The sequence below is a fragment of the Panthera uncia genome (genome assembly GCF_023721935.1).
Source record: "Panthera uncia isolate 11264 chromosome C1 unlocalized genomic scaffold, Puncia_PCG_1.0 HiC_scaffold_3, whole genome shotgun sequence".
NCBI classification, from domain to species: Eukaryota; Metazoa; Chordata; class Mammalia; order Carnivora; family Felidae; genus Panthera; species Panthera uncia.
In genome coordinates, this window is record NW_026057584.1 from 7,147,461 (window position 1) to 7,159,112 (window position 11,652).

The window sequence follows — 11,652 nt, forward strand, 5'->3', positions numbered from 1 at the left end:
ATCTGCAATCCCAAGCCCTGGGCTACCATCCAGACTGCAAACAACCTCCAGGGTCACCTTCCTAAAGCCTTGCTTTGGTCTAGCCACGTCCAACTGAAAATCCTCCGATGGCTCCTGGCTGTCCGTAGAACAAAGCCCCTGCAATTGCAAATCCTGCATTTGCAAAAACTCTAAGCGGGCTCACCAAATTAACCTGTGTCCCTTCGTCCCTTCTTCTTTCCCGCCCCACCTTTGGGGACTTGGTAGGAGCCCTCCTGACTCCATGTCTGCAGGGGCATCTACTCCCACGCCTGTCCATTGTAGCGGTGGCTACTGGAATGTGTACAACCAGATCTTGACCTCCAGACCTTGCTCTACCCCTCAGACCACCGCCTCCCTCCCTTCTGTCTTCCACAGACCTCAGTCCTTACCCTTCCCCCCTTCCCTTGTCCCCATGACGGGCCTCTCTCCACCCTCAACTCCTCTCCCCGCCCCCTCCTCCCGCCACCCCTCCCTGAAAGCCTCCAGCCAGGTTCTTCCCTCGGATGGGGTGCTGACCTTCCCCAGAACAACCCCTTACCAGGCCGCTTGGCCTGGACAGATGCCCAGCTCCCAACCTGCATGGCGGCCAGGCTCTTGCAGACATGCCCTCTGCCTTCCCCACTGGCCAGAGCCAGCGTTTTCCCCGTTGGCCTACCTCACCTCCCCACGCTCCTCAGAGCCGCTCACCCAGAAGCCAGAAGCCATCAAAAAAGAAACCCCTCACTTTTCTGCCCAGGTAGCTGGGCCTCCCAGGACACCTTCAAATGCATCTTCATCCGCCTCTCTCCTCACCATTCTGGGTTCCCGTGTCACCTTGCTGGGACACCAGCTCCTGAAGGCACCCTGCCCCCCCGCCCCAGATTTTCTCTCTCTCTCCTCCCCCTCGTCCCACAAGGAAGCTTAAAATTTTTCTATCTTAAATCAACAACAACCCTCCCTGCCAAGGGTTCCCAGCCTCGGCTGTGCGTTTGAAAGGCTCCACACCAGCCCAATTAAAAAGAAATCTCTCAGGAGGGTCTGGACACCCCCGGCGAGTCCAGTGGGCAGCCGAGACTGAGAGCCAAGTCCCCACCTGCTTCCTTCGTGCCTGGGTATTGCCCAATTCTGTGCCTTCACTGGTGATCCTTTTGAATAAACTGTCCTTGCTGTCACAGCGTCTTGTATTCCCACTGAAAACCTCTTGTCAAATTCCAATCGCTCCCCTCTCCCAACATTCTCGCTGTGGCGTGCCGCCTTTCTGGAACCCTGACTGCTGCCCCCCCCCCCCCCCCCCGCCTTGCTGCTCCTCCCTCCCAGCCTGTCTCATCCCCATCCCCTGATACACGGCTGCTTCCCCACTTTTGTTCCTGGCCTTCTCTTTTGTCTGTCTGCTGCTCTCCCAGGGCCCTTTCCCCACGAGGGCTTCCAAATCTGCCTTTCCAGACCTGACGTCATTCCTAAGCCTCGTCCACACTTCCCGCTGCCCAGGTGGTTTTCTTACGGGCACTAAAGCCCTACTTCACCTGAGTTTCCCAGTTTTACGGTGAAAACCTGTTCTTCCACGTGGTCACCCAACTACCCAGTCTCCCAAGCCAGAATCCAAGTCTTCACCCCCCCTCCTTTCACCACCTACATCTGATGAATCACCCAGCTGTAGAACCCTCCGGAATATCCACTCCCTTCGATGCAGCCTCTCTGGTCCTGGCTTCGTTCACCCTGACATCATTTGCCCCCTGGACTTTTCCAGAGGACTGTCGCTAGCCTGTCCTCCTTCAGGATCCCCCGACCCCCAAACACACACACACACACACACACACACACACAATCTCTCACTCTGTCCTCCAAATTTTTTTTTTTTAATTTTTTTTTCAACGTTTTTAATTTATTTTTGGGACAGAGAGAGACAGAGCATGAACGGGGGAGGGGCAGAGAGAGAGGGAGACACAGAATCTGAAGCAGGCTCCAGGCTCCGAGCCATCAGCCCAGAGCCCGATGCGGGGCTCGAACTCACGGACCGCGAGATCGTGACCTGGCTGAAGTCGGATGCTTAACCGACTGCGCCACCCAGGTGCCCCTGTCCTCCAAATTTCTACCAAGCTCTTTCTGAACTGCACCTCTGAGTCTGCGTCTCCTCCAGATCAGATCTCCTGATGCCTTTCTGTTATCACAGGATGAAAGGCTAGCTCCCTGGCAGGTTGTACCAAGCCATTCAAGACCCATCATGGAATTGCCTGATCGTCTCATCCCCTATACTCACTCTGGGCTCCAGCATGACCACATTGGTACCTTGATGTGTTCGTTCGTTCATTCATTCATTCGCTCATTCAACACATAATGACTGAGAGCTCCCATACACCCAGACACCATCTTAGACCCCACGATGTAGCAGGGAACACAGCCCCTGTCCTCCTGGACTTGCACTCTGCATTGGGATTTCTCGCTCTGTGCTATGATACTTGTTCATGGTTGAACTCCTTCCCAGCTGTCATTCCCCTTCGGCCACGCAGGACAAGGGCAGACTCGGGAACCTGACCACCTGGCTCAGCCACTTACCGGCTTGTACGATCCTGGTCAAGGGGCTTCATCTTTCTCTGCCTCAGCTTCTTCCTCTGTAAAATGGGGACAATAATAGTAACCTGCCTTATAGTATCGGGATGAGGAATAAATGAGTGGACACCTGCAAAGGGCTTGGAATAATGCCTGGTGCACAGGCAGGCCTCAAGGGACATTCACTATTGTTTTCTACCATCAGCTCAGTGCCTGAGTAATGAGTACTCGATACATGTTTTCTGGCTGGATTAGAGAAGAAAACAGTAGAAGTAGTCAGCACATTGGAAGTTTGGTTCTCGGTGGAAACCAGGTAGCCCTGGTGTTACAAAGCCACGCTCTCATTAAAAGATCTAGAAAGGAGAAAAATGCTACCCACGGGGAAATAACATGACTCAGGTACCCGTCACTGAGCTCCCACTGACCTAGCACGTCCTTGGGCAGAAAGGAGGGCCTGCATGCTCAACCAGTGACCCATTGGGCCCGAAGAAAAGTAAAGGAACTGACAGTCATCAGGATTCCACCTGCTTTTGCTGGGACCCTGGAACTTCTGGTCCAGAGCAGGAGGGAGGTGGGGGGATACACAGGGGCCTCTGAGCAAGTCATGCCCCCTTCCCAGGACTTTTTCCTTCATCAGATGAACACAGTTAGACCAGAGAGTATTCGGGGAAGGGCTTTCTTACCTCTGTGATTCTAGAATTTTCTGTATGTGTGTCTACCACTGGTCTTTAAGCCAGATCATAGACCATGTAGGGAGAGAGTAGGAACCATGACTTACGAATTAAGGAACAAATACGTGACTTAATTCAGTTTTTCCAGGAGCTCAGAATACAAATATAAAAATATGAAGAATATAAAAGAAAAAGGCCATTTCAAGACATTTTAATTCATAATGAAGAGTTGCACTTTACATTTGCAAACAACACATCTCGAGAGATTTCACACGTTCATCTTCGACTCAGTAATTCCTCTTAGAGGATTCAGTTTACAGAATGATCACAGATAAAGACGGAGGTTTACTCACAAAGATGTTCATCTCAGTGTTTTTATAACAGAAAAGAAGTAAAAGTACCTTCAATTTCTAATACCCAAGAATGATTGCATAGTTCGCAGTACGTTTCTTCGACATATTGTCTTTTGCAAGAATATGACATGGGGGAAACGCTTCGGGTATAATGTCAAGTGGGGAGGAAAGGCAGCATCCCACGTTGATTCTGCAGCACGAGCTCAGCAAATCTCACAGACAGAAGACCAGAAGAAAATGTGCCTCTGCCTAGTGGGATTACGGGTGGTTTTATCCTGCCTCTTTGTACTTCCAAATGGTTGGCATCTATTCCCTTGAAATCCTCCCCTAAAAACAGTACAAAAATGGAATTTGAAAAAGAAACACCTTGCCAAAAGTACAGTCAGCTTTCTCACCTTGTGAGCAGTGTGATTAAAGTATCACATTTAAATACTGGATTTCTTCCTTTCTTCTTCACGGGATGGGGATTTGTGTGGGCGGTGGTGTGGTGCTGGCTCTAAAATCTCACAGCGCAGAGCAGGGACTTGGAGCACCAAGCTCTCCGCCGCCTCTCGGCTCTGCAGGAGGTGCTGCCTTCCCAGACGCCCGGGCTGGCATCTCTCCGCCCTCCCTGGTGAGGCCACGAGGGAATGCCAGCGAGGGAGGCGTTGCGCCCGGGGCTAACCAAGGGCACAGGCTCCAGAGACAGGCCGAGCAGAGCTCCACATCCCAGAATCTGGACACACAGACCCCTTTGTACTCCTTGCATGGTCAGACAGGGACAATGGAGACAACTCAGCACGGAGGTGGGGACACTGGTCAAGGGTCAGAAACCCACTTGCTTTCCCGGCCCTGCCACGGGCTGTGTGGTCTTGAGGAAGTCATCGGACCTCACCGAACCTGCTGTCACCTCCTCCCGTCCCTCAGTGAGGAGGCTGGACTTAAAAGACTTCAAGTTCACTTCCGTCTCTACAGGCTAACATGCTGTGTCTCACCACATGTGGCCTTACCTCTAAGAATGGACAAGTTCCAGTAATTCTCTGTGGCTATCGTGCTGCCCCCAGCTCATCGCGCTGTGCAGAGACAGAGTCTCTCCTGAGAGGGGCAGATCTTCTCTACGGGCACCACTGGGTCGAGCAGACCACCCTGCCTGCCCTCTCTGCGGGGCCAGGCTCTGGGCCTTCCGAGGCGACCGCCCTGGACGTGCCCCAAGCCCTCTCGTCTCCTCGGCCGCACACGGCAAGGGGAGGGGCTGTGTATCGGTCTGTGGATACGTGTATGTCTCCATGGACACAAATTATAGTAAAAATTCAGTTTCACTAAATGTACTAAATGTATCCTGGATTGGATCCAAGAACAGAAAAAGGACATTAGTAGAAACACTGGTGAAACCCGGATGAAGTCTAGAGTTTAGTAATAGTGCATCAACGTTAATCTCTTAGTTTTGATACATGTACCACAGTTACATAAGATGTTAACACTAGGGAAAACTGAGTGTGGGATATATGGGAACACTCCATACTATCTTTGCAAATTTTCTGTAAATCTAAAATGGTTCCCCCTAAAAAAGTTTATCACAAAAATTCATTTCTGGGGCGCCTGGGTGGCTCAGTCGGTTGGGTGTCCGACTTCGGCTCAGGTCATGATCTCATGGCTCGTGAGTTCGATCCCTGCATCGGGCTCTGTGCTGACAGCTCAGAGCCCGGAGCCTGCTTCGGATTCTGTGTCTCCCTCTCTCTCTGCCCCTCCGGCGCTCATGCTCTGTCTCTCTCTCTCTCTAAAAAATAGGCATTAAAAAATTTTTTTTTAATTAAAAAAATTCATTTCCGAAGTTTTATTACAACCCAATATAATATACTGATTTGGAGGTTTAACTAGCAAATCCACTATTCAGTTGAACTTTTAAGGTACACAAATCTTGTGTGTACAGCTCATCGAATTCTCACATGAGAATTAGCCCTCCTCCGCTGCATCAGATCAAATAGTAGAATGTTTCCAGCACCCAGAAGACTCCTCCTAGCTCCCCATGAACAGCTATCCTCCTCCAGAAATAGCTACCTTCCTGACTTATACACCACGGATTTGTTTTGCGTGTTCCTGAACTTCATATAAATAGAGTCATCAAGTATGTAGTCTCTTGAATCTGGCTTCATTTGCACAAATATATAATGTCTGGAAAACCACCTACACTCTCGTGTGTAGCAGTGCTTCATTCTTCTATTATCGTGAAATATTCCTTTGCGCGAATATTGCCCAATTCAGTTATCCATTCTGATATCGACGGACATTTGGATTGCTTCCCCTTTGGGACTCTTACGAACAAAGCTGCCAGAAACATTCTTAACACGTGTCCTTGGCAGCTATATGCATTCGTGTCTTTTAGAGACGTACTGCAGAGAGGAAGTGCTGGGTCATAGAGTATTTGCATGTTCAGTTTTAGTAGATACTACTGAACAGCTTTCCAAAGTGGTCACACCAGGTACGCTTCCTCCAGAAATGCATGAGAATTCCGGTCGCTTCACGTCCTTGCCAATACCTGCTGTTGTCCATCTTTTTCACTATAGTCATTCTGGTGGGTATCTCATAGTTTTAATTTGCATTTCTCTGACAAACGTGTTTAGCAGCCTTTGTGATATCCTCTTTTGTGAAGTGCCTGTTCAAGTCCTTTGCCCATTTTCGTTGGATTGTCTTTTTCTTATTGGTTTGTAGGGACTCTTTATAGATTCTGGATACAAGTGCTTTGCCAGACATGTGTGTTATAAATATCTTCTCCCCATCTATGGCTTTTCTTTTCACTCTCTTAGTGGTGTTTTTCAATGAGTGGATAAGTCCGACTTTAACCAAATCAACTTTTGCTTTTTTTCACTCAAATCAGAAGACTTTGATATTTGCATACATTTAGAAGTAGAAGGAAATTTAGAGATCTGTGCTAGCAGTTCTTGATCCTTATGTTCACTAGGATAACTTGAGGAGCTTTTGAAAAAAATACTCATCCCTGGACGCCACCACCAGAGATTCTGTATCAGTTGGTCAGGGCTGGAGCCCAGGCATCACCACAGTTTATAAGCTTTCCAGGGAATTCTAAAAAGCAGTTGTAATGGAGACCCACTGACTTCTGTGAATGGAGAGAGTCTAAGGGAATAATTTTCTGAGCTTGGCAGTGTCCGGATGTCTTATCGTATTCCCGACTCATCTCAAGACCCTTAGCAGATGATTGACTTTTCCAGAGGAGTTAGCAGAGGCCAGCTCCCGACACAATCCTCGGTGGGTCTTTCTCTAATAAAGCTCTCAGTTTATCTGGGACGGTCCTGGCTGATGCCCACTGTCTTGGTGTAATTATTAATAACATTCTCCTTTCACTCTCAAAAGTGTCCTGATTTGAATAACACACTGTGGCACCACCCTACCTCTTAACCTCTTAGTGCACTGCTCCTGGCCTGTGTGGCCCTGTCCTCGCTCTCCTGACCAGGCTTCTGGCCTCTGCATAGCTAACTTTGCAGGGTTTAGAAGACAGCAGGTGACATCCCCAACGCAGAGGAGCTCTACCTTCCACCCCAGCAACGAGCAGGCCCTAACTCCTTATCCTTCCAGCCGGATTTCACAAAACCCCACACAGAGAAGTAGCACCCAGATAGGAGGCCAGGGCCAGGAAACACCCAGAACAAAAGCCACACCTCCAGCTCCCTACCCTGTGAAAATTCCATTTAACCACTGCCTGGCCACATGGAGACTCGGCTCCGTTGCAAGAATCCATGACTGTTGTCATCGATCCCTGCCATCAAACTATTAGACTGATCCAATCAGTAGGAGGGGCTCTGATGGGGGGAGGGGGCGAATGGACTTGGGACATATGACAAGAAGCATCAGCCCCCTCCACCCGGGTCGGGCCCCCTCTCAGGTTATCACCCTCATGACAACCAGAAGCGGCCTTCTCCCTGCTCTTTCTACACAGCAAGATCTGCACAAGCACACCCCTGACCCTCTCTCTTTCCACATGGTGGCATACCTGTCATGGCAAAGGCTAAACGCCCCGGAGCAGCTTTGTGCCACAGACGCACATCCGACAGCCCAGCCCCTCTTGCCCACTTCCCTCTTCTGAATTATCTGATTCGTCTGAATTTCATTCCTACCTTTAGCCACATCACCTGTACAAAAATAACTTAGGATGGATGACTGTAGCAGGTTGAGTGGTGGCTCCAAAAGATAGATCCACGTCCTAACCCTCAGAACCGGAGAAAGTGGCATCCTTCGGGAAAGAGTCTATGCAAATATAATTGAGTGAAGGATCATCCTGGGTTACCCAGGTATGGAGAGAAAAACACAGGGGAAGGGGAGAAAGCCATTCAAAGACAGAGGCATTAAAGGGAGGTAGCCGTAAGCCGAGGGCTGCCTGGGGTCACCAGATGCCGGAAGGGGCAAGGAAGGGTTCTCCCCAGGTCCTGCTGACACCTTGATTTTGGACTTCCGGCCTCCAGAACGGTCAGAGGATGAATTTCTGTTGTTTTAAGCCACCAAGTTTGTACTGATTTGCTACGGCAGCTTGAGGAGTTACCTTAATTTTCCTAGCCCCCCTTACCTCCCTGCAAAGCTGTCTCCCATGCTGTCTGCTCTAAAGCATCATCAAACACACACACACACACACACACACACACACACACACATGCACACTCACATGCACACACACCCCTCTGCTAATTTGCATCTTTGTCTCCGTCTCCTCCCAGGAACATGATGAGCGTTTACCAAGAAGAAATGGGCTGGACTCGACCATTTATCAGGACCCGCACGGAAGCCGGGGCTGGGGGGGCAACAGGCAGGCTGAGCCATGCAGAGCGACGTCTCCCCATCTTCCCTGTCGAGGGGCTGTGGGAAGCCAAGTTCCTTCGACTTCTGATTGAAAACCGAATCCCTCGGAAGGACGGAAACATCCAAGCAGGAAGAGAGCCAAGAGGCAGACGTCTGCACACGGTTTCAGTGAGGGGAGCCGAGAGCTGGCCCCCAGAGCCCAGAGGGAAACCCACGGGCCTCTCACTCGGGGTGTTCAGGAGGAAAGGGGGCCCCAGGCCGGCGGGAGTCCTTCCTGGATGGCACACAGCTGGCTCACGAAGACAAAAACTCAGCTGGGAAGGCTTGTTTCAGGGTGAACGCGAGGAACATGACCGCCTCGTAATCGTCCGATTCGTACAGACACCCGAACTGCGGTGACCCGTCAGGGCCGGTGCCCATGCTCTGGAGGTCTGAGTAAGCGCAGCTGCCCGTGGCCAGCAGGGCGGGCTCCGACCAGGCCGCGGGGCCCGGGCGCGGCTTGCCGAGGTACGCGCCCAGGTGGGCTCTCTGCCGTGGGTCGGTGGGGTGAGTGTACAGCAGCCATCTGTCCGAGGCGTCCGTCCCCACCCCGGGGCCGGGAAAGCTGACGATGCTCCCTTGGCAGCCGTGCGGAGGCTCCACGAGCTTCTCCACTAGCTGGGCCTCCTTGAAGTCGAGGCCCTCGTTGGTGCTCTCGGCCTGGACCCTGGCTCTGAGGGGGCTCCTCGCGTTCAGATACACGACCCTCTGCTCTGCACCCCCGACTTCGGCCACCTGACACTCCACGGTGTCCTGGGCCACGAAGTTCCCTCTCTGCCACGTGTGCCCGTGGTCATGGCTGACCAAGCAGAAGGCAAACGGCGAAGGCCGCCGGTGGGGGTGAAGGTTCCGGTAAGCGTAGGCGGGCACCACCAGACTCCGCGTCCTGTTGCGCAGCTGCAGGCAGTGCCCCGGACCCACCGCAAAAGTGGCCCACTCCTTGTGGGCTGTGCCGATGGCGGGGTCAGTGAGGTCTCGGGCGGGGCTCCAGGACCTCCCGTGGTCGGGGCTGGTGACCTGGCACAGCCGTGTCACGTTGACCCTGGTGTGGAGCTGGTGGTGCTCGGACACCTGCCCCGGGATGGCGATGAAGAAGAGGAAGAGGGTTCCTGTCTTCTCGTCGTACAAGGGGCTTGGGTTCATGGACCGGTGGCCCTCCAGCTGGGCCTGGGCCACCACCTCCTGGGCGTGCCACTGAATGTGAGGAGACAGGAAGGAGGAGAAAAACGACTTTGAAATGGCCGGGGACAGCGGCAGTGACAGGAACTGCAGTGCGGGGAGACCGGCAGGTGGCGCATCCCACGGGAGAAACGTCAAAGGTCACGCAGCACGCATCCACGGCCGCGCAACGTCTCCCCGGAGCGCTGGGAGCCTGGCCCCTCCGTACTCCCTCCGCGGCGGCACACTGTTCATTCGAGGGGCTACCGCTGCCGTTTCCAGCAACAGACGTTGCAGAGCCCCCGCAGAGTGCCAGACCGCAGCATACGAAGAGGATTGGGGCACAGCCGTTCCCAGGTTCATCCCGGTCCCTTCCACTCACCAGCCCGGTCCAGTTTCCCATTCTTGAAAAATAAAGCCTTAGAGTAACTCCAGTAGTCTGGCCATGACGGGGCAGAATGTGACAATCACCTCCCACTTTCCACACATCACAGTCTATTAATGCAGCCTAGGAGGGATAGCACCACAACACCGAGGACTCACAAGGAGTTTCCACGGTTCCTGAGTCTGTGGCCTACCCGCAGCAGCTCTGCCCTCTATCTCCGTCCATTAATAGCCCTCCACCAGTGAACGGTTCGAGGGGTAGACACTGTGCCCAGAGCACGATGTCTGTTATGTCGTCTAGCACTAATCCCTGACTCCTGGGGGACAGGTGTTACCAGCTCCGTCTCCCGTCCGGGGAATGAGAGGCTTAGACAGCATGGATGAGTTGCCCAAGCCCATGCCTCTGATCGGTGGCAGAACCAGGACTCGAACCCAAGTCCATCTGCTTCAGACCCCACGCTCTGGCTGGGTACTGTGTCATAAAGACCATGGAATAATGATAATAGTATATTAACCCCTTCAAATGTGATAAGCCAGCCTTGGGTGTCTTCATCAAAATTAAATACTTGGTCTACGTGCTGCAATCTCTAGACACAAGTTCCAACCTTTACCTTGCTCCCCAGGTTAATTTTACTAAAAGGATACACTCCCCCCCCCGCCCCCCATGTTATGTGATACTAAACTACCCCTCCCTCAGGTTTTCAGGGATGCGGGGAGCTGTCCGAACATCAGTTTCCCTGTCCGACTTGTCCTGTTATGCAAGAAAGCAGAAGCAGCCAGGCCAGCTGAACTTGCTCACGGTGACCCCATGTGGGTCACCCTCACTGGGGACACCTTCTCCGCCCCATCTCTGATGGGCCTCTGGGCCCCTCTTGGGATTCAGCGTGTCTTGTCCCTCTGTTCCCCAGACGCCGGCCATCTAAGGATGTCGTGGCCCCTGGATTCCCAGCACGTGTAGCCTCGCCCTGCCTTACCTGGACCTGATGGGTGGATGCGTCATAGCTTCCTCTGCGCAGGACGATCAGCTCCGCGTGCTCATCCTTCTTGCTTATCCGCTGTTCCGCGAAGGCCAGCACTGTCTTCTGCTCAGGCAGATACAGCAGAGCGGGGATCCTGTAGGCATGGGCTCCTGACTGGAACACTCTCTCCTTCTGCAGGATGGGGCACGACTCCATGGGGCTTGGGGGAGGGCACAGGACAGGCAGGTGAGTCTCTTGCATTCACATCCTGAGACGGGGCCACGGCCACCCTCCCAGGCAGGGGCTGCTCACCCCGCGGGCAAGCCACCCGACGTTGGGGTGGCCTGTCCTTCTTCCCAGTGGGGGCTCATCCCCCTTTATGACATTCCAAGACCCTTTCTGCCAACTGTGCACATGCCCCTCGTAGGGCCTGGCAGCCGTGTATGCGTGAGACATGGGAGACGAGGTCTTCGGAAAAGAGTATTCCGTGCCGTATTTTTATTATAAGTTAACAAACCTCCTTACAACAGATTCGTGATAACCTTCAACTGCTTTTCCCAAACCCAACTCATCAATCAAATGCTAAACCTTGAGTGGGAAAGGAGTGCTTGGCGAGGGGCGCTCCGCAGCTGTCCGGCTGCCAGAAAATGACACATGGGAGTTTTTTTTTTATAACTGCAGAGCCCTAGAAAGTTGCCTTAGCAAAAAGAAAAAAAAAATGTGGGGAAAAAAACCAGGCTCCATTCTCAAGGCTCT

At 52.5% G+C, this 11,652-nt stretch overlaps 1 protein-coding gene across 1 annotated transcript; it reads right to left on the reverse strand.

Annotated features, from left to right (window-relative positions):
• Window positions 1-8,578: 8,578 nt before the first annotated feature.
• On the reverse strand, window positions 8,579-11,112 carry NEU2 (neuraminidase 2). The gene is given in 2 exon segments (XM_049614466.1): window positions 8,579-9,589; window positions 10,912-11,112. Coding segments are annotated over 2 exon segments (1,212 nt in total).
• Window positions 11,113-11,652: the final 540 nt, after the last annotated feature.